The sequence below is a fragment of the Vipera berus genome (assembly GCF_964194415.1).
Source record: "Vipera berus genome assembly, chromosome: 1".
Classification (NCBI taxonomy): Eukaryota; Metazoa; Chordata; class Lepidosauria; order Squamata; family Viperidae; genus Vipera; species Vipera berus.
The window spans coordinates 192,013,549-192,040,734 of record NC_138202.1 but is presented as its reverse complement, the minus strand read 5'-3'; the positions used below and the strand labels follow the sequence as shown (position 1 = coordinate 192,040,734).

General features: G+C 39.5%; 1 protein-coding gene across 1 annotated transcript in view; it reads right to left on the bottom strand.

The window, feature by feature from the left end:
- Positions 1-7,019: 7,019 nt before the first annotated feature.
- ADGRF5 (adhesion G protein-coupled receptor F5) overlaps positions 7,020-27,186 on the bottom strand; it is a 47,735-nt gene continuing 27,568 nt past the window's right edge. Inside the window, exons 8-21 of the mRNA XM_081312818.1 lie at positions 25,300-25,436; positions 23,702-23,905; positions 21,005-21,223; positions 19,585-19,749; positions 18,350-18,568; positions 17,912-18,136; positions 16,912-17,073; positions 16,148-16,347; positions 12,633-12,812; positions 10,367-11,722; positions 9,329-9,370; positions 9,144-9,203; positions 8,698-8,782; positions 7,020-7,832 (exon numbers count right to left, since the gene is read on the bottom strand). Coding sequence (XP_081168944.1) covers positions 7,753-7,832; positions 8,698-8,782; positions 9,144-9,203; positions 9,329-9,370; positions 10,367-11,722; positions 12,633-12,812; positions 16,148-16,347; positions 16,912-17,073; positions 17,912-18,136; positions 18,350-18,568; positions 19,585-19,749; positions 21,005-21,223; positions 23,702-23,905; positions 25,300-25,436 — 3,334 coding nt within the window. The 3' untranslated portion in view covers positions 7,020-7,752. The remainder of the gene's footprint in view (positions 7,833-8,697; positions 8,783-9,143; positions 9,204-9,328; positions 9,371-10,366; positions 11,723-12,632; positions 12,813-16,147; positions 16,348-16,911; positions 17,074-17,911; positions 18,137-18,349; positions 18,569-19,584; positions 19,750-21,004; positions 21,224-23,701; positions 23,906-25,299; positions 25,437-27,186) is intronic.

Here is a 27,186-nt window from a genome sequence, read left to right as displayed (position 1 = left end):
AGTACTGTGTAACTCAGAGGTCCCCAACCTTTTGGGCACCAGGGACCTGTTCCGTGGAGTGAGGTTTTTCCACGGACTAGAGGGGATGTGGTTTCATGTACTGCCTGTATCCTGCAGATGGGGCTTTGCTTGTTTGCACAGTCTGGTTTCTGGCCTGCTGTGGCCCAGTGCCGGTCCACAGACCGGGGGTTGGGGACCCCTGGTGTAACAGGATTAACTAATCTGCTACAATATGTAGCACAAGAATGAACTTTGTTTTCAGAAATATTTGGAGAGTAAATGTGGAGGCCATATGCCAGTGATGTATCGTGCTGGGGCACGTCTTAGACAGGGCAACACCTAAACATGTAGAGTCCCACATGTTTCTTCTCTCAGGAATCCTCCTTCTCTCCTCTTTGCCCTCTTACAATACTTCCTTTCCCTCTCTTTCTCTAGCTTCCCTCTCCTTCTACTAGACTGGGACAAACTGTTCTTTCAAGTGTAATTCAGACTTTCAGAAAAATATTACATTGAGTGCTTCCCTTGAATTCATAATGGCTTGAGGAATAAAAACCCCTATTATACAGTCCAGAATTGGTGAGAAGGAGGATGAAACCTAGCTACAATAAATAATATCCAATTATCTCAGCTGCAAATCCACCAATATTCCTGATTTATTCAAATAGTTGGAATCCCCTATTTAAATCACTTGTTGACATTGCCATTTTAGAAATGCTGAGAATTCTGCTGAAATTGAGCTAATTACTTTAGTCACTTCACAACTGAGCAAATATTGAATTTTTTTCAATAAAATTACCATAAGTATGTATGTTCAGTGCCTTCTGATCAGGAGGTATTCATGGGAACTGGTGGGAGACAAAGAGGAAAACTAAGATGAGAGAGAGAACTATTTATCATTGATCACTGTTCCTTATATCCCAGCTTTCAGGATACTAAAAATACCATGGCAGCTTGCAAGTAACATCAATCATTATGAAACCTAAAACTATTTTGGGCAGCAGTGGTGGGAAGGAACAGCACCAACAGCTAGAATCTTTTTAATAAGGCAGTTGATGGAAATGATCATATAGGTGGTGGAGGAAAGACTCCAGGCTTTAAGTGTGTTTCTTCCCCAGCCTTGACTTTGTCATGAAGTTTTAAGGTCTGTCTTCCAACTTCTTGCAAGATCTCGCCAAGTTGGAAGGTCTGATTCAATTTTTTGTTTTAGTCCCACAAGGGACTAAAGGCTGAGAAATGGAGAAACGCAATGCAGCTGAAAGGCAGGTTAGTGAGAAAACGCTTGAGGGAGGCAAGGGCATCTGGGTGGTGTGTGTGTGTGTGTGTGTGAATCTTACCCTATGCGACTTCTCCAGGTGGTTCCACTCTTATGGCTGTGCCGGCTCCAGATAGTAGTAGTGGGAGAGCTTTATTGATACTTGACCGTTAAGTGGTGACTCACAAATTATCTTTTTGCCCTTCTCTTTACAAAATTTCACCACTTGGGAGAGATGCTGGAAAACAATCTTACAGTATCTGATTAAAGCTGTATTTTTATAAATCTATAGTCCGTGGATTGTTTTTTTACACTTTTCTTCCTCACCATCCTCAAGTATCAATGGATGTACAATCCTCTCTCAGGATAATACTGTCCACCAACACTGCATGCGATGAAATGGAGAGATGGGATCTTAACCCAAAGCTTGTGATGGCTGCACACAAAGATTTTGTAAAGAGAAGGGCAAAAAGATAACTTGTGAGTCACCACTTAACGGTCAAGGATCAATAAAGCTCTCCCACCACTACTATCTGGAGCCAGCACAGCCATAAGAGTGGAACCATTTTAGATAACAAAGGTTCTAGAAAAGTGCAACTTTAGTGTGTGTGGACTACAATACCCAGAATTCCCCAGGCAGCCATGCTGATTCAAGATTAATATACACAAACTGAAATGACCCCAGACCAGAGCTGCATTTCTCTCTTATTTGTTGATAAATAAACTAATAAAGTAGAAAGAATGAATGAATATTCACTGTCATCATTCCCCTCTTCTTGCCAAGCAGTGGCCATTGTTTGTCAGATGCAATGAAGCTAATGAGTTTAGCATCATTAGGCAAGTTAGACTATTTTCCATAGTTCATGTTATTTTTCAGCATTTAACAAGCCAAATGAAAAAAATTGGTAACATCATAATTCTTGGGAATAGCTAATTAACTGCCCAGCCTTCCATGCTGTATTCATTTAGTTTGCAGTTTGCATTGCCACCAATTTAGAAGCCAGATATGGATTAAAATACAACAGCTTTAGAAGAGATTATCAAGAGTCCAGAAGTATATTAAACACCTGCAAAGCAGAAAATAACTATCAGTGTGGTGCATAAGGTTTTCTAGAAGAATTATTCTGGGAATCCTCATCATTTAATATGAGAGCCACATCTGCAGCAAAAGGAGGGTGACTAAATAGCAGCAGAACGGGTTGAATATAATAGCGTCTGTAGTATGTCCTGAGAATTCAGCATAAAGTACATGCTCTGAGACCAAACTGAACAGGAACCCTACAGAGTAAAGTGAATAGAGCATGCCAAATCACCCATTTAGTCTCTTGACTTAAACTGGTAAAGTTCCAGCAATTATGTGTCAATTCCAGTTCCCCCACCTAGTCTTCAGTACAGTAAGAGAAGGGATGGACTAGAACTATTGATTCCCAGGAATTATTATCACTTTAAAACAGGGGTGTCAGGCTGCTGGCCTGTGGGCCGGATGCATCATAGTGAAACCGCGCCTACCCATTGCCGGCAATGGCAAAGAATGTGACTTTGTGAGTTTAACACCCCTGCTTTAAAAGCTGATGCAGTTAAATCTGCCATATTTCAGTAATATGCAATATGATCTGTGATCCCTGAGGTAATAGAGGACTTTCAACATCTGTTATCAATTTCAATTGATTTTTATTGAGAGATAAAAGAGCAGTTCATAACAAGCCGATAAATATTTACAGATTAATTGTGCTTAATGGTTTTGATTCAGGGACATTTTCTCTAAAGTATTCATGAATTGCTATACAAAGTACTGCAGGCACAAAACCTTGTTAAGCTTACATCTTGGAAGGAGAGAAAGTACAGTACCCATTCATCCATTTTAGTAATAGCATACATTATGGTTTCTCAGCCTCAGAGCTATATGGGCACCACCAGAGTGACAAACCAGGTCGAGTAGAAGAGGGACTGATCTGCAAACAGAAACAGAAGAGATAGATACAAAGGCACATGGAAAATGGTGGCCCAACAAATTTCAGTGTTTTTGTCAGAAGCACTAGCAAAATATATGATTACAAATAGTATTGATTGTAAAATAAATATTGAGTTTGTCCAACAATTATAATAGATTTTTCTCTACAGGTACAGAAAAATGGCTCAAATGTAAGTTGCTTTGTTTTATGTTTAGGGGCCAAAGGTCAGAATTATGGAGACAAGGACAATTTAAACCATTACCAGCTTTGGCCTGACAGGTAGTCCTCAGTTCTGACTACAATTGGAACCAGAACATCGTTGACTAAGTAAGGTGATCTTTACATGAGCCACCTTTTCACTGCAGTCATAAGTGAATCAAGTGTTGTTAAGTGAATCCAGCTTCACCCCTTGATTTTGTTTATTGAAAGCTGACTGGGAAGGTTGCAAATAATCATCACGTTACCCCAAGACACTGCAACTGCAACTGTCATAAATACATGCCACTTGCCTAGCATCTGAATTTTGATCATATGACCATGAGGATGCTGCAACAGCAGTAAGTGCGAGGACCAATCAAAAGTCACTTTTTTTCAGGATCGTTATAACTTTAAACCAGGGGTGTCAAACTGCCAGCCTGTGGGCCGGACACATCATGAGAAAACCGCGCCCATTGCCGGCAATGGGGAAAAAGTTCTGATACGTCTCGCAATGTCACGTGACATCGCGAGTTTGACATGTCTGCTTTAAACTATCACTAAACAAATGGTCATAAGTCGAGGACTAACTGTAGTGGAATGTTTGGTTATTAATAAAAACGAGGAAATCCTTGTGTCAGATATAAGCTATTGTCAAAAATTTAAAATAATTCTCTTAAAAAAATACAGCATATCTCCAAATGCAACCACAAATGCAAGGCATGAAACAGCTTCCGTTTAAAAAAAACCTCAGTATTTGATACTTGCTTTTATACCATTTGTGGAAACATGAAAATAATCCTCTAGAACAGAAGAGGGAGAGTGGATCTCCATCACCCCTCCCCCTGCCCCGAAGGCTGGTAATCCAACCAGCAAAATGAGTTGAACCCAAAGCCCTGCCAGGATGATGACATTTTTGGAAACATCAGAGGGAAATGAATAGCAGGCAGTCAAGATATTTTCTCTTACGTCGTGCCATTTTTTCACTTCTCGTTGGTGAATTTCTATGAGACTCCTCTTGCAAGAACAATTTCACGAGCCACTTTGAGACATGGCACATTTAGGATATTTTTTAGCACTTTTACTCTACATGTTTACTATTAGATAGGATACTTTTACTGGGGTGTGGTCCCATGAAATAAATAGATTAATACATCATCTTAAAGACAGGATCATATAATAGCATCTTTCCTTGACCATTGTATTTACTATCCCTAAATTTGTTCGAAGCTTTTTGCTAAGAATCAGCTATGAGAAACATAGCCAGGTAATCATAATCACACGGCAGCCATATAAGTAGCTGCATTTCTCCTTCCTTGCAGCTGTGCTAGATTACAGAGTCAGTCTGACAATTTAAATAATATTCTGAATGTTATGAAATCAAGCACCTTCAGTTATTCATTTCTGCTTCCCCTACCTCATGTGTACTTTTAAATTGCCAGGGAAATTTATTGCATATAGTATATTGCATATACTATATTGATAGGCTCAAAATGACAAGATATGAATTTTTGTTTGGTTAGAAAGAATTGCAAACAAAAAGGATTGTTTAATATGCTGCTATAAAGTTGATTATGTGCCATAAAGTAGATTATAGATCATAGTGTGTGCTCATGACATGTGAAGTATTAACTCTATTAGTTTTTACCAGTTTGTTTAAAAGCGCAAGTTTTAATTTTGTGTTTCTGAAGGAACAGTGTATGCTATGCCCATAAAAATAATCCTTATCTAACTCCCTTTTTAAAAATTGTAAGGGAAAGGAAGAGGAAGATATTGAGCAATAAAAAGCAACCCATTGACTAGATATTCAGGTTTCCTTGTAAAATCTGTCCCTTTTCCTTTTAAAAAATATTTTTGTCCAGATGCACCCCAAGCAAAATCTTCCTCTAGACCAGGGGTATCAAACTCGGAACATCACATGACATGTCATGACGTATCACGAATTTTTTTCCATTGCTGGCAATGGGGTGGGCACGGTTTCAGCATGACACATCTGACCCCTGCTCTAGACAGTGTGAAATGGCAGGGAGCACCCATCCATTGAAATCTTCTATTGGCTGTGGAGTTGCTGGAAATCTTGCAATAACCATCGTAATTGTTTCTATAGTAGCAGGAGGAAATGCTTCTCAAAGAAACATTTTGGGACTGTTATCATATATCACTCCATATATTATCTTATTGATATACAGTATGGGCCTGATGGGTCTGTTTTATATTCCTTTTGATGGATGAGTGGTATCTAGTCTATCATTCCTATACTGTCATCTCCACCCCACCCGCCCCCATTTGTAGCCTGCAATCCTATGCAAGGGTGTGGGTAATAAATTCTATTTAATTTCCCTGCAGTGTTACTGTTATGTATTGATGTAAATTACTTGGGAACAGTTATAAATAGGTAACTGTTGTGTCCATTTAAACACCAGACTGCCTGTCTGCATAACTGTAAGTTTGTGTTTTGGGCGGGAATAACTGCTTTAATTCCACTGGCCGCCGCCTATTGGTGATCTGTATAAATAGAAGTTAAGCGGCTGTTAGAGCTGCGTCTGTGTTAACCTAATAAATGTTCTGTTGTTAACTATGCTCGCCTCCTCAATGCCTCACCAATCCCAGTACTTAACAGTTACTTCCTCTGTTTAGTTGTGTTCTAGAGAGGAAGCTGCTGTGCTATTTCCATGAGTATCCTTTCTACTTCATTGCTTTGCTGCTGTTCTTTGGAAATGAAGCAGTCTCACCAACAAAGAGCTGGAAGATGCATTACTATAGCTAGCACATAGGCGTGCATGAAAATCAAGAGGCTGAGTTATATAATAATCAGTGGATTATTTGCCCTATAAGAAGCTACTAGCTGTGGTCTTTTCTTCCAAAAGGTTAGAATGTCAGATACAGTAAATGCTTTTCTTTTAATCTCATCTCACAATATCTAAATTATTTAGAAGTAATGAAGGCTTAGAGAAAAAATGTGTTACATAAATCGTTTCCTTTTTTTAAATATACAGATAAAGTATCCTTCATACTGAACTCAACTCCCGTGGACTTTATAGACATATAAAGAGCCTTGGTGGAGCAGTGGGCTAATGCCTCCTTAAGTAACACCAGCTGCCTGCAATTAGTGCAGGTTCGCATCCCACCAGGCTCAAGGTTGACTCAGCCTTCCATCCTTCCGAGGTAGGTAAAATGAGGACCCAGATTGTTGGGGGCAATTAAGCTGACTTTGTAATAATGCCGCTTGGGGTGTGTGTGTGAAAGCCCTAATAAGCAGGCATATACATAGAATGAAGGCTACTGCTAAGCTTGTAAGCCGCCCTGAGTCTTCGGAGAAGGGCGGGATATAAATGGAATTAAAATAAAAATAATAATAAATATATCTCTGAGTAGTTGACAGAAATGATCTGACATTGCCTTCTTCTGGGACATTTTTTTGTCCACCTTTCCAGATTAACACTAACAAAGCATACCCAGAAGAGAAATTGGCAACTCCCCCTTCTTACATTATAATTATATCCCACGTTGTAGCTTTTCCCCCCTCTTCCTCTCCCTAGAATAGTTCTTGCAGAAGCCCATAAAGATGATCATGGAAGAATAACAAGACACTTTAAAAAATTCTGAGCAAGAAGGTTTTATTTAAGTCATATCCTCATAAATATTTACATAGAAAGTTCCCCTTTGTTTTTTCCCTAGTAAAACAAGTAGCAGAATTGGAAATTTTTCTATAATATAAAAATAAAGTGCTTCTGTTCCTGTAGAGGCTGATAGCACAACTGTTCCAGTTTATTTACAAGGTTAACAGTGCAATTTCATTGCTCTAACTCAGAAGCCAGTCTATGGAGTTCTTCCCAAGTCAGTTCATACTGGGTTTTGCCCTAGAAAAGGATGTACCAGGAAATGAAAAGAACCACTGAAAATTATGATATTTACTTCTGAACTGATATCTCCAGGATTGCACTAGCAATTTTTTTCACTTCAGGAAAAATAATAAAGAAATGCTCCCATCCAGCACCTACAATTTATATGAGCACACATAAATTTTGGGAAGCATGTTTGCTCTTGTCTGTGATATGTCTTTCCCACTACTGGTCCATTTTTAACACTGGATTGGAACAAACATGACTACATTGAAAGTTACTGTAAAATAAATAGTGCTGTAAAATAGCATTAGAGCCTGTGTCACAGAATGTCTAGCTTAAAAGATTTCAATTATTTGTCTGTCCATCATGTGGTATGCCAGAAAAAAAATGCTAATTAAAATGCCATTTCCTTTCCACAATCTGTAAAGTCAACATTCCATTATTCACTATCTGTGGTTATTACTTGAAAAATACTTGAGCTCTTTCAAATATGCAGGTATTTAAGAACTCATGTCAGTACAGTATATGCCTTTGAAGTGCTTTCAGAAGATACAGTTGATGATTCCGTAGAAGAGACTTGGTATTTTCCTGTAGAATAAAGAAGTAATATGGTAAAAGTCTTGCGTGGTGACTTGTACTGTATAAAGCACAAAAGAGTTCTTAGGCCTAGTTGCCTTTAAACATTAACTGCTTTTTGAGCTTAAGAAGAAACCAAAGAAAACAAGAATAAGCCTGCATAAGATATGTAGGTTAAATATCTAAGGTTTATAGTAAACTCTAAATTCTACATAGTCCTCTTTGATTCTTAGCAGTTGCAATCAACAACTATTTTCAATTTGCTTTCCAGTGTTACTGCCTGCCTTTTGAGTGTGATAGTAAGAACCATATCTAGGAAATGCCCAAGGAAGACACCCACATGGATTGGACTGATGGGCCTCATATGGGGACCAATCGAAGAGTTAGCTTTGAAGAAGCTACCTAGTTGGGTAACAAAACATCCCCAAGAAAACAACCTAGTTCAGAGAGCACCAGGGACTCCCCATATCAAGGACTCAAACCAGAGAATCATTTTGTTATCTTTAGCTATTTTCCAGACATGATGACTGCAGTCATAAGATACTGAAGTCTCAGAGATCCTGTATTTAGGATGGATTGTTCATTTAACATGAACACTTATGTTGAATGTATTTATATAAATAACTCAGAAGGCAAACTGTATGCACATTTCAGAGTTACCAAGCCTAGATGTTGGACTACTTGGATCTTTAATGATTTAATGAGGTTTTATGTTTTTAAAGGCAATTCTACAAACAGTATAAGAATTCTTTAGCAGTATAAGAATTAGGAATTTGGCTGCCCTATATAATATATATTTGGGAACAGAGATGATGGAAAAAAACATAGAATAGCAACAATGGGAAATGGATTGATGTCATATTTTTTCATCACATACCTGCTTTACCAAACAAATTATTTAAAGTTCTTGAAAAAGGCGAATTGATGGAAAGCATAGGAGCCGACATGCCTTGAGATATTGACTGCAAAAGGGAAATATATATTAATAAATAACATATAGTGAGATTTTACCAAAAAATGTGCTTGTACATTTTCACTTTGCCAACAATATACATAATTAGAAATAAATTTCTTTCAAAATAATTGCTTTCATTTTCAAATTAGCATGGATTAATTTGTTTTCTTCATCTCACAATTGCAGAAATAAAGTGTCAAATTGTATTCATGATTCACTTGCAGAAGTGAAAGGGTATCTTTGAATTTAAATTCTTCATGCACTGCTTTAGCTAAAGCTGTATAGAATGGCCTCTTTATTGACACAATCATTTTCTCCATGTAGAAGGATGTCTTTGAATCCAACCTTTTATTTAGAAAGAATATTACCTTTGAGTGTTGTGAACTCCACTTGGACCAAGAATATTTATTCAGCATAGCTTCCCGTACCTATGGGTTTCAAAGAAAATGAACTTTAATCATGTCTGTAGCAGCATGTATTGTATAAATACAATTTTATTACACAATGAAACAATAAACATAAAACAGTAAATATCATAAAACTGTGTTCCTACCTTCCTATCCCAGAGAGTTCCACCCAACAGAATGAATAATCCCTGAAAAATATTCAAAGATTGAAATTACATATTTCAGTTCTTACCCCTGTACATAAAGTATTCCATAGGCTTGATTCCCCACTAGTATCACAGAGGAAAAAGTATGAAATATGAACAATATGAAGAAAAATAGCCCATTTCAGTGTACAGAAATTGCAAACAGTGTAAGACAAAATTTAAAAGAGCTGATAACCAAAAGATTGATCCATACTAAAAACAAAGTTTGGTTGCAAATTTTCAAAAAAGAAATTGGTGTTCTGATCTCTCCCTGGTCTGGAATATTCAGAAACAATAAACTATCTCAGGGCAGGTAGCTAGGAATCAGGAAAAGAGAAATTCCCCACAATTCTCAAGACTCAGAGATCAGAAATGTTACTTCGTTTATTTATTTTATGCACTCCAGATCCCATTTTGTTCCCTCACTGATTTGTTTAGTTTTGTCTTAGACTAGCAAAGTATACAGCAATTAAAACCCACAGAGATAATTATGATTATTTTGCAAACCAAAATTCTAGAAGCATGGAACTGAACTTTGTTTGTAGGTCTATTATTTATTTATTTATTTATTTATTTATTTAAATTTATTATTTTTTATGCCACCTATCTCACTGATACAGCAACCCCGTTTGGCATAAAAGTACTATTAGCTTTGTCATTTTCCCAAACTCATGATTCTTCTATAGCAGGGATGTCAAACTGCCGGCCTGTGGGCTGGATGCGTCATCTGGAAGCCGCACCCACCTCATTGCCAGCAATGGCAAAACCATCCCGATATGTTGCGCGACATCACATGACGTCGCGAGTTTGACATGTCTGTTCTATAGGATGCTGATATCAATGACATCATTAGATTGCATGTTATGGAAAGAGGTGCTTGAATCACCCCTCAGTTTAGATTAAGTATGTATTATAAGGCAGTGAGATACTCAAAGAAAATGTCAGTGATGTTTTTGACATCTAACTATTCCAAACAGCTGATATTATCAATCCAATTACCTGAAAGGCGTTGAAAATAGTAAATAATATCTGGAATATTTTGGGGCTTCCTGGAACAACTGTGGCCAGTCCAAATCCCCAAGTAAGACCTAGCAGTGGTGTCAGTACACCAATGCTCTTAGCAATTCGATACAAAGCACTCTTTTCTTCATTGATGGACTTTTCCCCAATTGAACGTCTTGATATTTTTGCTATAACTACAACAGTAACAATAGTATTAATAGCAACAATGATCATGGCAGGAATCACTAAGGCCAAGAGGGCTTTGCTTTCCTCCCAGTTGAGAAAGCAGCTTTTTTTCCTTGTGTAAGAAGAAGATGGAAGGGTGCTGGCTACTGTGATGGCTGATATTATTAGAGGACAGATGTATCCCAAGCAGAAACCAATGGTTTTCATAATGGTCTTGCTAGCACTGTGTAGAAGAAAGACCAAGTGATAGAAGAGCATCAGTCCCAAAGTGAGCATCCAAAAGAAGACACAGAGGTAGAAATAGTGAACGAAATAAGTTGCTGCTATGCAAAGATTTCCATCCACTGCATAATTTTGGTCATGTGTTGCAGCAACAACAATGAAGCAGATATCTGCACTCAAGAGAGAAACTGCAATGTTCAGAATACAGACATGGCGCATGTATGCAATTCTTGTTTTAGTGACTGATTTCCACACAAGCAGTTCTATTCCAAGGCAAATCATCAGGCTCAGTATAGAAAGGCTCAGGCCAATGTAAGTGATATAAGTCATTTCATCCAGTGAGGCTTCCTGATAGGGAGACATGAGCATGGCAAAGGAAGTTGTGTGATTGCAAGTGCAAATGACATTGTCCCCATCATCCTTAGCTTCACAGCCTGTATTATCCCAGTCTCCTTCTTCTGCCAAACTGAAATTCCAAAAGACACATTGTGGATTGCTCATGGCCTTTTCACGCTTCGTAAAAGCCATTTTGATCTGGAAATCCTCATTTGTTTGGGGATTAATTACTGTCGCCATTACCAAACTATTTACCATTTCCTTTCTATACTGTGGAATGATATGTTGAATTGTTGAATAAGCCACACTGACTATTGTGATTGATTTCTCAGTATCAAATCTTGCATCCTCAATAAGCACACTTCCCCCGAGGCCTGCAGGCTGGAGGAAAGCAAAGCTGCTGTTATAAATGGAGGTACTGCTTTTGCCAAGAACTGTTCCTTTGATTTGAAGACTGTCATGTATGATTGAAGGAACAGACTGGTTAATTGGCTGGAGTGATCCTAAAAATTGCTCTACTGAAGCAAGCAGTTGAGAGCTCCCATTCTGTACATGCTTCCAAGTTTCTGTTGGACTGGTGATAATAGTTTCTACAGTAGATCCAAAGTTCTGCAAAAAAAAGGGGGTGGAGGGAGAATAATAACTCTTTTTAATTACAGGTTGCATTAGAGAATCCTCTTCCTGTCAGTTTATCCCAATCCACTTACCAACTTCCAACACAAAGAGCCTAGTGCTGAAGTATAAAATTCTTCTCACACTTGAAATGTGTTATTAGGTTCCGATATGATAGTATATTATAACAGTGGGGAATTATATGAAGTATTAGCCATTAACCTCTATTAGCATCAGCTAGGCATCTATGAGTAAGGGTCTACATAAGATCCATAGAATATTTAATTGTTTCTCCATCAGAACTGGAACTTTGCTCTGATTTTTAGGTTATCACTAAATTTACCATGAATTTAACATGATCCTCCCCAAATTATCAGCATATCATAGTTATTGTAATTTCAAATGACCTACAGTAATTCAAAAAGGAACATTAAATAGAAAATAATTATAAACACAAAAATCCTATACAGTGCCCTCAATTTGTCAGTCCCAATCAGGGAGCTTTGACCCACCCAAGCAAATGTGTTTGTGCAAGACCCCTTTGTGTATGGCTATGCACATATATATGCGTTCATACATAACCACCACAAATAGCACTCCCCAAGAGGGCATGGCCAGAAAAAAGAGAAAGAAATGTTATTAAATCAGTTTGAGTTTCAGTAGAGTTGGCAGAAACCAACTGAGCAGTTGGAGATTGTTGGAGAAAATATTGAAAAGAAGCTCAGTAGAACTGGGTAGGAAAAGTTGGTTGAAAAAGTCATGAGGACTGACTCTTTCCGTAGATAGCCTAAGGCTTTTCAGGCAAGAAAAAAAGTATTATAGTGATCCTTATGCTGTTTTCAATACTGATACTAACTCTCTTCATGAATATAGCAAGAAAAATACCCCCAAGCCATTTGACACTTACTGCCATATTCTCTTCATTCGCCTCTACTGGTATGGTTGATATCAAAGTCAGGGTTTCAAGAACAGCATTTAGGTTTGCAGCAGAATTGTTTATTTCCTCCTGTGTCTGCTTGGTGGTTTCTTTCAGTTTTTTAAGGAATGTTGGCAACTTTTTCTGGGACTCTGGACTGGAGGCCAAAGACTAGAATTAGAATTAAACATGTTAAAGACAAATTAGATGGCATGGCTGGATCATCAGCTAAGCTGAACAGCTCTGGCTGAATGAATGTTGGGCACTGCTTGTGAAGGCATAGCCACTTAAGTTTCTTCACCTAAGTTATCCAATTGCCACTGAATGGGACAAAGAGACATTCCGCTTTGAAGAAGTCATAGTAATTTACTGGTTTTTTTCCTTCTTGGGCTAAAGACTGCCTGGAGGTGGGAGAGTTAAAGCAGGTTGGTTATAACATTAAGAGCCACAAGTCATAATATTTTGTCCTTTCCTGCCCAGAGTGGCCAGGGTGTAATTAAGACAGATAAAATAATATGTGTTCATGGCTCAGGATAGGGCTGGTGCCTCTGTCCTAGCTTTCTCTCAGCAGATTTTGATACTATCAACCATAGTTTCTTGTTGGACTGGCTCTGGGGATTAAGAGTAAGAGGCACCGTTTGACAATGGTTCTCTTTTTCCCTGTAGCTGGTACCAGACAGTGCTGGTGGGGAAGGAGAGGTCAAGTCCCAGATTCCTACTATGTGAGGTGCCTCAGAGCTTGAGTTTCTCTCCCTCCCCTATTTATCTATATTTATTTATTTATTTATTTATTTAATTTATATACCGCCCTTCTCTCAAGAGACTCAGGGCGGTGAACAGGGCAATACATAAAAATTAGATACAAAAGTTAAAATTAGATTATTAAAACATAATTAAACAATGCCCAGAGATAATACAAATTTAAAATTGAAGTCGTTAATAAAAATCCCACCCCGTCCCATCAGGCCAGGCCAGCTTGTTTAAAGAGATAGGTTTTAAGATCGCGCCGGAAGGAGCGGAGATCGGGCGCCATCCGGAGCTCAACCGGAAGATGGTTCCATAAATCCGGTGCACCCACAGAGAACGCTCTCCCCCTGGGGGCCACCAGTCAGCATTCTTTGACCGGTGGCACCCTGAGGAGGCCCTCTCTGTGGGAGCATACTGGGCAGAGGGAAGTTGACGCCGGCTGCAGGTGCTCCCCAAGGTATTCTGGACCCATGCCATGGAGGGCTTTGTAGGTCATTACCAACACCTTGAACCTCACCCGGAAGACAACTGGTAGCCAATGCAGCTCGCGGAGCAGAGGTGTTAACACGGGAGTATCGGGAGACTCCCAATACAACTCTCGCAGCTGCATTCTGTACCAGTTGGAGCCTCCGAGTGGTCTTCAAGGGTAGCCCCATGTAGAGAGCGTTGCAGTAATCAAGACGAGAGGTCACGAGCGCATGAGTGACCGTGCGCAAGGCATCCCGGTCTAGATAGGGCCGCAACTGGCGCACCAGGCGAACCTGGGCGAACGCCCCCCTAGTCACAGCTACAATATGATCTTCTAAGGAGAGTTGTGAGTCTAGGAGGACTCCCAAGTTGCGAGCCCTATCTACAGGAGGTAAACACTCACCCCCCATAATGAGGGGTGGGATATCCTGAATATCCCGAGATGCCGGTACGCACAGCCACTCCGTCTTGTCAGGGTTGAGACGAAGCCTGTTCCTCCCCATCCAGACCCGGACCGCCTCCAGGCACCGGGACATCACGTTGAGGGCATCACTGGGGTGGTTTGGGGTCGAAATGAAAAGTTGGGTATCATCAGCATACTGATGATACCCAACTCCAAAACCACGAATGATCTCACCCAGCGGTTTCATGTAGATGTTGAACAGAAGGGGCGAGAGGACCGACCCCTGAGGGACTCCACAAGCGAGAGGCCTCGCGGTCGACCTCTGCCCTCCTGCCAACACCGATTGCGAGCGTCCCAGGAGATAGGAGGAGAACCACTGAAAAACCGTGCCTCCCACTCCCAATCCCCTGAGACGCCGCAGCAAGATACCATGGTCGATGGTATCGAAAGCCGCTGAGAGGTCTAATAGGACTAGAACAGAGGAGTATCCTCTGTCCCGAGCCCTCCAGAGATCATTCACCAGCGCGACCAATGCCGTCTCCGTGCTGTACCTGGGTCTGAAGCCCGATTGGTACGGGTCTAGATAATCCGCTTCATCCAGGACCAGAGGGAGCTGATGCGCCACCACACTCTCAACAACCTTCGCAAGAAAGCGAAGGTTGGAGACCGGACGAAAGTTGTTCAAAACAGCCGGGTCCAAGGCAGGCTTCTTGAGGAGAGGTCTCACCACCGCCTCTTTCAAGGCGGCGGGAAAACTACCCTCACTCAGAGAAGCAGATATAACCGCCTGGAACCAGCCTCGTGTCCCCTCCCGGGCTGCATAAACCAGCCAGGAAGGGCACGGGTCCAATAAATATGAAGCCACCAGGAAAGGGTATCTGGCAGCTTGGGATGTGGCATCGTCAGTATGTTGATGCCGGGCAAAGGATGCTGTTCAGGTGCTGGTTCAGTGCCTGGAGATTATGTAAGGGCCTGAGGGGGGAAAAACTGACTGCAATTCAATCCCAGAAAGGTGAAGTGGTTAAGTAGCTTTGGTCCCTTGGAGTCAGGACAATTGGTATCTCTGACTCTGGATGGAGTAATACTCCTCCGGTCAGGTCTGGGGTGCAATTTTGGGGCCTTCCTGGACTTGTGGCTCCTGCTAGAATAAAAGGTGGCAGCCAGAGCCAGGGAATCCTTTGCACAAATTCATATTGTCCACCAATTTCACCCATTCCTGTGAGATTTTGCTCATGGTCATTCCTGCCTTAGTCACCTGCCATTTAATTTACTGTAATGCATTCTACATGGGGCTGCCCTAGAAGACCAGCCAGAAACTGCAACAGATTTAGAATGCAGGAGTCTAATAGTTGACTTGAGTTCACCATGGCTGTGTGAGCTTCACTGGCTACTTCTAGGTGCACTCAAATTGCTGGTTATTATCTTTAAAGCCCTACATGATATAGGGTGAGATTATTTGTGGGAGTACCCCACCCTGAAGGTATACACCTATCTTACTAAGTTAGATAGGAAGGACATGCTTCAGACCCCCTCCTTTAAATGTTGTCACCTGATACGGTATGCCTTCTCAATGGTCACCCCATCAGAAATGAGGACAACTTGTGTTGTCCGGCTATTCACAGACTGTGGAATGAGATGGAAAATGGGTCTATGTTCATGGCTATTGATCAAAGTCTACTGGGACTTTGAACTTCCTGGACAACATCAGTAGAAGACAGAAACAGTCCTCCCTGTAAGGCAAAAGACACATGGTTCTAACAACCAGGTTGGAGAACTAAAGGGAAGCTCACTCATCCATTGACCTCAATTCTCAGAGCATCTTTTTTTCAGTAGACCTCAGATCTCCTGACTTGGCCTGGGCTCACTAGGCAGACTGAAGCATAATTACCTCAGCAGAATTCAAAATGTCATTGATGGGGCTGGCCAGGCAGTCATTTCTATGAACAGTCCATTTCGTACGATCACATCTATAAGTGATGTTTCCTCTCACAGAGTTATTTGTCCCATGGAAATTTAAGCAAGGCTTTATGATCTGCGCTTCATTTGCTCCCACACCAATGTCTGAGGAATTGCATACTACATTCTTTGCTGTGGGAAAAAAAAGGTTTTTAAAAGCTACATCTTGCTTTCTGAGACAGATGCCTACTTACAAATATATAAAGCTAACTCTGGTTCATCAGGAATAAGAAATCATCCATTGCACGTATGAACAAAATCTGTTCCTCACTACACTACAATGAAACTGTTTTTAACTGAGAAATCCTGTGGTTTATTCCAATGAAAGTGCGCGAGGAGTTGCAGATCATGGAGAATTTAAAAGAGGGTGGCTTTTTAAAGGACACAATTGTGTAGGACCTCCAATTTGGGAGGGAAAAAAAGTATGTCTTCAAATTAATATTTCTGTTTTCCAGTGAAGAAGTACAGAACAAGATACTTTTGGAACAGAAAAAAAAATATCTCCCTATTTTTCTACAATGTGAAAAGCAGAGTCTTCAGTACAAGACCCAGCATGAACAAATTATCTGTTATCATTCTCCTGTTATTTTTCAAACAAACTGATTCCTACTAGGATCACAGCAGATAATCCTATGTTAAAGTAAGATTGACTTGCTTGCATTAGTGACTGATTTATGCAATGGCATTCTCTCTTACCTGGTACAAAATATAGGACCATAGCTGGACTTGTCACATTATGATTGATTTGATTCATAAACATACAATGCACCTGCACAGCACGTCCTTTGGAATTACAGTGTATGCCTGTGAAACTTGGTATGGAATAGTAGCAATTGAGATTATTTCTTCTTCTTCTTTCTGTAAAGGAACAAATTATTTAAGTTGGGATTAAGGTTTCAACATACAGAGTACTAAGCTAGTCTCCCGCCCTTAACCTAGACATTCATCAGGTTTATTAAGATACATATATTCATATCTAGTTAGGTGAAGACATTTTGTGTTAAATCTCTGAGAAAACAACTTTTTAACTGTTTGTAAAAGGCTTGACAGCTTCAGTCAAGACTCTGAGAGCTTAGATCCTGTTTCGTCCAGTCACCTTCTAATCTATACGTTAGACCCCTAATAATGGAGAATATTTGTAACTCAGGGTTGAAATGAGGGTTCCTTGGTGCTCTCTGAGCTTGATTGCTTTCTTGCAGACATTTCATTACACAAACTAGGTAACTTCATCAGTGTGAGTAAGGAATGGGCACGCTTACTAGCACAGATGATGTTACTTAGTTTGGATAATGAAATATCTGCAAAAAACCAACCAAACTGAGAGAGCACCAAGGAACCCTCCACACAGACCCCTGATACATGTTTTTCCTTCAGTACTAATCAATATTAGGGAATTAAGAATTTGGGGATCACTAGGGGAACTGGTGCTGAATCTCAGATTATTCAACCCCATATTACAAAGCTTTGGGAGAGTGTTTCTCACACTTGCCAACTTTTAAGATGTGTGGACCTTAACTCCCAGAATTTTTTTGGCCAGTGTGAATTGAGATTCACCCATGTGAAAGCCACAAAGTTTGAGAAACTGTGCTTTTTATGGTTGCATTTGACTTTGCCATACCCCCATTAACTATTCAAGAGAATGGATATCTAGCTATTCATCAATAGCTTTTCTTCCACCCAGCCTAAAATTGCTTACCTGCCCTAATGGGTAAAGGCGTATTGTGTTCATGAGAAAAAAAATAAACGGTGTAATTTTCCATTCGGCTTGTACAGCATTCTAGAATTCTTGTTGCTGGACAAGAAATGACAGTCTCTATGGGATCTCTTATGATCTCTTGAGGCCGGAGCAAAGGAATAACTTTAATTGTTATATTTCCAAAGCTGCTCAAAAAACGTTGGGAAAAGTTGCACGTATAGATGCCTAGAAAAATAAAACCAGCAGGTTTAACAAATGCAGTATTAAAGAAATTAACAACAGACACATTTAAAGCAGCAACCACTACCATTAAAGTCCTCTAAAATCAAGCAATAGAAATGATTGAAAAGGCACTTTAGTGAACTTCTTATTTCATTGATAAAATTATTTTTCTCATGAATGGGATGGCTGAGTGAAATGATTCATGTCTTTACTCACCAGTCCAGTCCTGGTTTGCCCTAGGTACAGTCAGCACAGACTTGGCACCTGTGAGGCTCTTCGTGGTGGTGTACCACATACTAGCTATTTCCTTAATAGTCCTGCCATTTTGAATTTTCCAAATTACTGTGTCATAATTGCTTACATCACTCTGACATGTTAAAAAGAAAGCATCTCCCTCAGAAACAATATCCTTTGAACTTGAAAGGGTTATTTTTGCTGGTGAAACACAAAGTAAAGAGAAATTATTTAGTATTTCATTATGAGACCAGCATTACCAAAGAGTCTTATTGGATAATTGTGTGATATGCCTTCCTAATATGAAGATTAGTTCTCATATATTAGACATTAGTTCTTCCATACAGCACATCTAATCTTTTATTGACCATTCTGGATCTCAGTCTTAAAATGTTTTGCTTCCATCATTTGCTGTGTTCCTTAGCATGGTTTAATAAAGTATTTTTCCTTGTATATTTAAAACAGCTGGCACAAAAATATTTGTTTACACCATCTTGTTAATGGCTGTGGGAAGTTTTTGATGTCTGCAGTCCAGAATGTTTCACCATACCTATGAATATTGCCCATTAGTTGTCACGCATGTTCTAACAAAATTTCAATAGCAGAAAAGTTGGAAATCACCCTCCCCCTTCATCTCTCTCTCTCTCTCTCTCTCTCTCTCTCTCTCTCTCTCTCTCTCTCTCTCTCTCTCTCTCTCTCTCTCTCTCTCTCTCTCTTTTAAAAAAAGCAGAAAAAAACCCTCCTCTATAATACCAGAAGGACAAAAAGGATACATATTTTCAAACAATCGGTGGCCAGAAAAGCAATGTGAAATGAGATGAAAGGCTATATGGAGAATTGTATGAGTCAAGCCTATATAAAAAAATTTAAGAGCAAAGACTAAAATGAGCAGCTAAAGTTTGAAGAACTTTTTGAATCCCGTGGAGGAACTGAACAAACTTTCCATGGGTCAAAGTCTGGCACTAATGTGTCACAAAAGAATCCCCTTCTTGCTTTCCTGGGATCCTGGTCTCTTGCCACAAACTTTGTACAGTTTAATTTTGTCCACATTCATTGATAGTCCATCCCCGAAACTGCAGCCTAGCTAGAAGCATTTATGCAAGAATGCTAACTTCAATACTGTATTCTAAATCTAGTACTACAGATTTTCTCAGATGATTACTGAATCCATCCACGACAGTCAGAAAACAGGTGCTGTATCCAAAAGAGATGCTTACCCACACGAAAATAGGTCACTTTGATTATTTTATTGGCACGAGCACCATAGGTGGTATTTAGCTCACATGTGTAATCAGTGCTGGTGCCAGACTTGTCTACTGGGCACTGAGATTCACTAGCCTGTAGTAAGTAGGTGGTACAGTTGTTCATAGAAGTAGTGCTTCCTGCAAAGAAAAGCAATCAATCTGAAAAAAAAAAGATTGAAGAAAGGCCACTACTTGAAATAAAACTACGTAGTATCTGAGTTTCTCTCTCCTACAGCAGTTATACACTGCATGCAGTGGAATTATGAAGAAGAAGAATGGAGGAAGAATTTGTATGTTGTTGTGGTGGTTAAATTTACATCCCACCTTTCTTACAGAGGCTCAAAGCAGTATACATGGTGCTCATTCTTCATTTTTTCCCTCAACAAAAACCTGTGAGATGGGTTCAGCGGAGAATTATGTTCCTTTTACTGAACATTGCACACACAATAAAAGACTGAGTGCACACAAATTAAGTTACCCAAAATAATAGTAACAAATTTAGACCTCTGAAAACATTGCTGCTTTAGACAGTGCTACTTTATTATTGATTATTCAAACCTCAAGGGTTCAATTTTAATAGCCTGCAGAAGGACAACAATGTAGGGACAAATTGAAACCCTGGGTACAGCCAATTCCACAGACCAGGTGCATCAACTGAACATAAGTCCCTGCAAGCCTCCAGTCATTTTCTTCTACAACATTAGGTTTCCCTTTTGCAGGGAGATATTTGGGCTAAGTACAAGGCACGTATACTCTTTTTCCTCCCTCTTCATATCCATAGCTACTTTACGGTTAACCAGTTGCTCCTAGGTGGTCAATCCACTGAACATACATATTGGAATTTGCACCAAAAGGGGTATGAAACTCTATGCACTGTATCTCCACTGCCATTTGGGTCTTTCTGATTTTTCTGGAAAGGAATGCTAAATTTCCCATTGATAGATCAACTACTGTCAATTTCCCCTTTGCAGGCAAATCTGGAATTCTGGGTTTTGTGAAGGAGAAGAGAAAGCAGAAATAGGAAAACACTTAGCTTTCTGCCCCACATTTTCAACTGTGATAAAGAGATTGGAGTCCTCCGTGACCAAAGATTATTACCTTTTTGGTCTAAGAAGGGAACAAACAGTGAGTTTGCTCAACACACAGGCTGGTGCAAGTTAGGCAATGATGGAGCAAGAGAAAATTACCCAATTTCAGGTTCAGGTCTTGATTTTGCTCTGATGGAGGAATGTATAAAAATCAGATTCTAGGCCCACGTTTGGGTCCAGCTTACTGTGATCCACAAAAAAGCACAAATAATGGGACACAGCTACACTTTCTATATAAAGACCACTGGAAAGAGAAAAAGAATCAGCTATAACCAGCACTTAGTAGAGATGATCTTGCCACATACCTGAAATATTTATTGCTCCATTGGGTCTCCAATAAGGAGAGAAAAGTTGTATGTCTCTATCTGTGCAGCAGTTCAGTTCTCTTCTATCTGTACCATCACAGACAATAGAAACATTTTCTGATGGCACAAGTTTAATTTGAGAGACCACTACATTAACTTCACCTCTGTATATTGAGGACAATTTCCCTGTGTTGACTTTAAAACTGCAACTAAAATTATCTGCAAAAAAGACAAATATATTATGGGCAAACATGGTTTCCTAAAATAACACACTTGTTAGGCACTAAACCCACTTTTGAAATATAACTAGCTTATCACAGTTGTATAATAAAATAAATGTATGCTGCGGTTCTAATACATGAAGTAATATCTCAGAGAAATAATCAGTCCCAGACTGAGCATGAGCCAGAAGTATGAGTCAAAAAAGTATAATGCAGTATTATTTTGCTTTAATAGAGTAACCAGTTCAGCTAACATCATACCAGCAGACCTGTAGTTGTGCAACAGGAATTTGTTTTACATCCTAAATCTGCTCTTGAGTGTTTCCCAACCATCTTGTTCAAATTTGAGGGTACAGCAATGATAAGGCGAGATAACATTTGATAATTTGGGTAAAAGGTTATTCAATAAAAATTATGTAACAGTGACAAAACATAGCTTGCTATCATCATTTCAGGCACCACACCTTAAGAATGAGATAGGAAAATTAGCATTGGTTCAAAGAAGGCCACCAAATGATCAATCAAAGAAGTCTTGTGAGGAAAGCTGGTCAGCAACAGGATCCATGGGCAACTGCAGAGGGCAGATAAGTGTCAGAGCACACAAAGCTTATGACTCACACGTTTGTATCCACCACTGAGAAAAAAATACAGTATGTAAGAGCAAATTGCTAAGCACATTGATTTGTGCTTTAAATTGTAAGCCGCCCTGAGTCTTCGGAGAAGGGTGGGATATAAATGGGATTAAAAAAAAATCACATGATATTATGTGCCTGCTGTCATTTTGATGTAACCTCACACCGCCATGATGCTTATGACTGAGTATATTTACACGGGAGAGGAGAAGGCTGAGAGAGAATGTGTCAGCACTTTTTAGGTTACCTGAAGAACTGCTCCATAAATCAAACCAATAATTCTGAAGAGCTGGGCTAGATCTAATGAGCTTAAGTTACAATAAAGTTTTTGAGAGAAAATTAGGAGGCTACCTTTTAACAATAAGTGTAGGCGGAACCAATTAGCTAGAGAGGTGGTAGGCTTTACCTTGCTGGAACCCCTGGTTGGGATTCCCCAACTATTTGTTTGGAATGGTCTAAGTTCTAAATCTTCTGCTCTGAGAAGGGAGTTATTCATGATGGACTATAATACCTTTGTTTCTGGGTTGTTTTTTTTTGCTGGTCCCATAAACAAAAGGACTTATGTTAAAGTTAATTCTGTCTCCCAACAAAACCTCCACAGCCTCCCACCACAATCTGGAGACATTTCCTGGAATGACTGACTAAGGCCTTTCATATCCTGGAGAGGACATGCTGATGCTGTTAGGTAGCTATGAGCTCATTCATACATTCTGCTTGCCCTGGCACAAGGATGGCCCATTCACTGTTTTTTGAGGACAGAAACTCACAAAATAATCTTCAGCTATGCCCTAGACCATCACCAAGGCCACCTCCATCAATTTTTCCTTGCTCTATCTCCAAACTGCTGTTTTCTGACCTTTGCAAGCACAACACAATCAATGCCATATGACAAAAGTCTCAGCAGCTTTCAAAGTTTGCAGAATTGCAAAATATATTTGGGAAAGGGAAAAAAGGATCCAAGGTTGGAGGCATGGAATCTGACTGATGGTTGGTAGCAAAAAAAAAAAAATGGAGATCCTGCTGGAAATGGAAATGACTAGAGGAGAATAGGGATGCCTGGAACAGTGACCAGAACACATAGTGCACTGCATTGCTATTTGTGAATTTCAGTTCAGCACACAGCTTGGGCTAATATTCTGACTCAAGCTCTGAGCACAGAAGACCTGCTGCTAATATCCCCACTGATGGAGGGAAACCTGCTGAAGCAGGAAAAAAAGCTTATTATTGGGAATACATCAGAACAGTTTCCATGGTATTGCCAGCATTGATCCAATCTTTTAGTATATTCAGTAGTGTTCAAGTGACAGTAACATTTTGTGCCACACTTGAGTAACTTTGCCTAGAGATTGTGACAGTGTGTTTTCCCAGACAGTGTACTAGAATGAGTTTGTTTGGTTATATTTGTCCACATTTTAGATCTATGAGAAATATTATTGTCAAATAAACCCAGCTTAAAAAGGGACATTGTTAGTTCCAACAATGGACTGCAAGGACCACAAATTTTGGGATTTAGCTGTATCTTCCATTTGATGCTGCATTTGTACAGCATTGATGATGTGGCAAGTGCTCCCTTGTTTCCCGGATAGATTGTTAATAAGATGAGAATATCTGTAGCTCAGGGGTGAATTGTGAAGTTCTTGGTGCTTCTGAACTTGATTGTTTGCTTGCAGACATTTTATTTCCTAACTAGGAAATATTACCAGTGCTAGGGACCATGGGGCTTCTTCCCTGTTTATATTCAATGGCTTACCCTACTAGTGTTGGTGGGGGTGTTTGTAAGAAATGGTTCTGACTGCAACACAAACAACAGCTCCAGCACTCTTCTATTTAGAATTTAGAATTACCTGCTTCATTCAGCTTGATGTCTGTTATTGTCAGAGTTGCTATCTTGCGTCCTTCTTTATCCTCTTCTGTCAAGGTAAGCCTGTCAGGCTTGATGACATTATACCTCCAGGTCACGGTTCTTGAAATGTATTCTGTCATGCAGGTTATTTTTACTGTATCTCCCTCGAAAATGTGTTCAGGAGAAATAGAGATGTTTACATTACCTAGCATGGCATAAAGAGAATTCTTCAAAACTAGTGGAAAGTGAAATTTTTATTATCACTATATATAATTTAGTGATATGTACAATTTAACTGTTGCTGTTCAGTCTAAGAAAAGACACAGCTGCTTTAAGGTATAACACACAGATGCTATATTTGTACTCTCCTAGACTTCAAAGTATCTTTTGGGACTGAAAATGAAGCTGTACATGGTCCTATAATTCAATATATAATCTTTCACTCTAAATATCCAACTAGCCACATATACATATACATGTATGCACATCTTTCTCTCTCTTTCTCTCTCTCACACACACACAGTTTCAGCATGCAAAAAATATATTTTCAAAAATTCACAGAAATATGTGAACTAACACATATAATACAAAGTATTGCTCAAGTATAATGGCCAGCTACTTCATAGTATTATTTTGTACTCTTCTGAACATGCTTTGGAAATCTTCTGAAACTACCTAGCAAAATTAAGACATTGGAACTAATATCCTAATTGCCTTAAACATTGATGTCTTCAGTTCGATGGAGTTCTGGTTCAGGGGATGAGAGAATTTTGCATGTGGCATTTTCCAAGGTGATTAACAATCATTTAGCTTAATGAATACAAACATCATTTTCAAGCAAAGCAGTGCCAATCAATGGCCACCTTTTCACAAATCCGTGGTAATTTATTTATTTATTTATTTATTGATGGGATTTATATCCCGCCCTATCTCCCGAAGGACTCAGGGCGGCTAACAACAAAACATATAATAAGTACAGAAATTAAGATAAAAATAAAATTAAAATCATCTGTGCAATAAATTAAAATTAAAAACTAAGAATAAATTAAAGATTGTAAATATAATTAATTAAAATGCCTGTCAGTCCAGGTCAGCCTGGTGGAATAGGAGTGTTTTGAGGCCGCGGCGAAAGGATTGGAGATTTTGGGCCATCCGTAGCTCAGGGGGGAGCTGATTCCATAGGGCTGGCGCTCCCACAGAGAAGGCCCTCCCCCTGGGGGTCGCCAGCCAACATTGCTTAGCTGATGGTACCCTGAGGAGGCCTTCTCTGTGTGAGCGTACTGGGCGATGGGAATTTGTTCCCGGCAGCAGATGGTCCTACAAGTATCCCGGGCCTAAGCCATGTAGGGCTTTAAAGGTAAGTACCAGCACCTTAAATCTCACCCGGAGGGCAACCGGTAGCCAAAGCAGCTCACGCAGGAGGGGTGTAATATGGGAGTAATGGCTGAATCTTCAAGTTTGATTCTTCACTACTATAGCCTGGCCTGTGGTTGTAAAATTATGATAAGCTTTAAAAACATTTTCTTGCCACCTAGGACACCAACTGTATTCACCCAAACAGAAACACACATTTTAAGAAGAGAAATATAAAAACGTTACCAATGATTTCTGTTGCAAATGTGGAAGATGCTAACCGGTAGGGATCATGTAAGAGCGCAGCTATCTGGGGATGTGCATTTTCAAGCGGAATCTGCCTTGCTGAGGTTATTTCATAGCCAACCATGATGCTTCCAGGCCTATGTAAAAAGAACATCAAGTCCAGTAAGTTCAAGGTCATTATGTAATAAATGATACACAATATGGTTTTCCTGCCAATGTAGCAGTTTTAAAGCATGCAAATGCGAGTAGATAAATAGGTACCACTTGGGTGGGAAGTAACAGTGTTCAGTGCACTTCAGTGTATAATCATGCTGACCACATGACCACGGAAGCATCTTTGGACAATTCTGGTTCCCTGAGCTAGGAAACAGAGATGAGCACTGTCTCCCTAGTCAGACATGACTAGATAGGAAAAACCTTTACTTTTACCTTTTAAAATGACTTTTAAAGCTATATTTTCATGATAGCTGGAGGAAAAGAAAACTAGATGTGGGTTGCCTCATCCATTCTCTTTGATGATTCTGCCTTATCCACTCAAAAAGCACTATAGTCCAAAGAGACAGTGTATGGCTAACAGGACAAAGGGATATTCAAGGGTGAACTCCTGCTTCTGCAGTAGATTTTCCATCTTCCTGGGTCTCCAGAATCTACTTCAGATGGCTCACCAATCTTCTTGACAATTGTTTGTTTGCTTGTTTCTTCCAGTAAATGCTGTCAACCTCCCCCCACCAAAAACCACTACTGAGGGTAATCCAAAGTATCTTAACTGCTAGACTGGTATAATGGACTGTAAAGAAAAATTAAAATATTCACTGCTTTGTTTTAAGTGCTTAGATTGTGTTTGCATGTTTATCTCTATATTTCTATTGTGAAGAGAAATGTTTGCAGTCCTGATTAGAGCAATTTTATTTATTTCTACCACCCCAATGAAGTTATTTGCACAATTTAACATAACATTTGCTGCATCACTAAAAAGGAAAAGAAATGGCTTTCAAACATTAATTCTTTCTACATGAATATGCCTTATTTTGTATGTGCAACAGCATGATTTTCCATTAAAGGAAATAATTTATTTACATTAAATAAGTAATTGCAGGTCTTTGCTGGTGTCCTTATTATGTAAAACTACAGTACCATCTTTGGCTTTATTATTTTTTGTTTAAACTTCAATGCATCATGTAAAACTATTCCCAGCTGTACTGTCTCTAATTGTCTTTTCACTTTAAAATGTGTATTAAGGATGCAGGCAGGTCCAATACAGTGGATTTCATACCTTCCAAAATAAAGAAGTAATTGTGGCTTCTTTGCTTCTTTTTAAGGGGCCTTAAACACCATAGACTTGGAGAAGATCCTTGCTTCTTTCTCTTGAAGTACTGCACAGCTTTCAAAATTTTCATACTATTGGTCCATATTATCTTCTTCACCCTACAGTCTGCTTTTTATAACACTCAATGGAAAATTGAGAGCCAGTCTGGTGCAGTGGCTAAGGCATCAGGATAGAAACCAGGAGATTGAGAGTTCGAGTTCTGTTTTACCCATAAAGCCAGCCAGGTGACCTTGGGCCAATCACTTTCTCTCAGGCCTACGAAGTTGGCAATGGCAAATCACTTCTAAAAAAACCTTGCCAAAAAACCTGCAGGGACTTGTCTAGGCAGTCTCCCAGAATCAGATATAATTGAATGGAAGAGAGCAAATAATGAACACTTCCATATTTGGGGAATTGTTAGCCTAATAAAGACCAACCAATTGGCTGACAGGGCAACTAGTGCAAGCCGGGCAAAGTTAAATTGCTAAACTGCAAGAGGGAGGAAATAGGAACTACAGATTGAGGAAATGGATTAAAAAACTTCCTGATCCTTGGTAGATCAGGCAGCAGGAAAGAGGAAA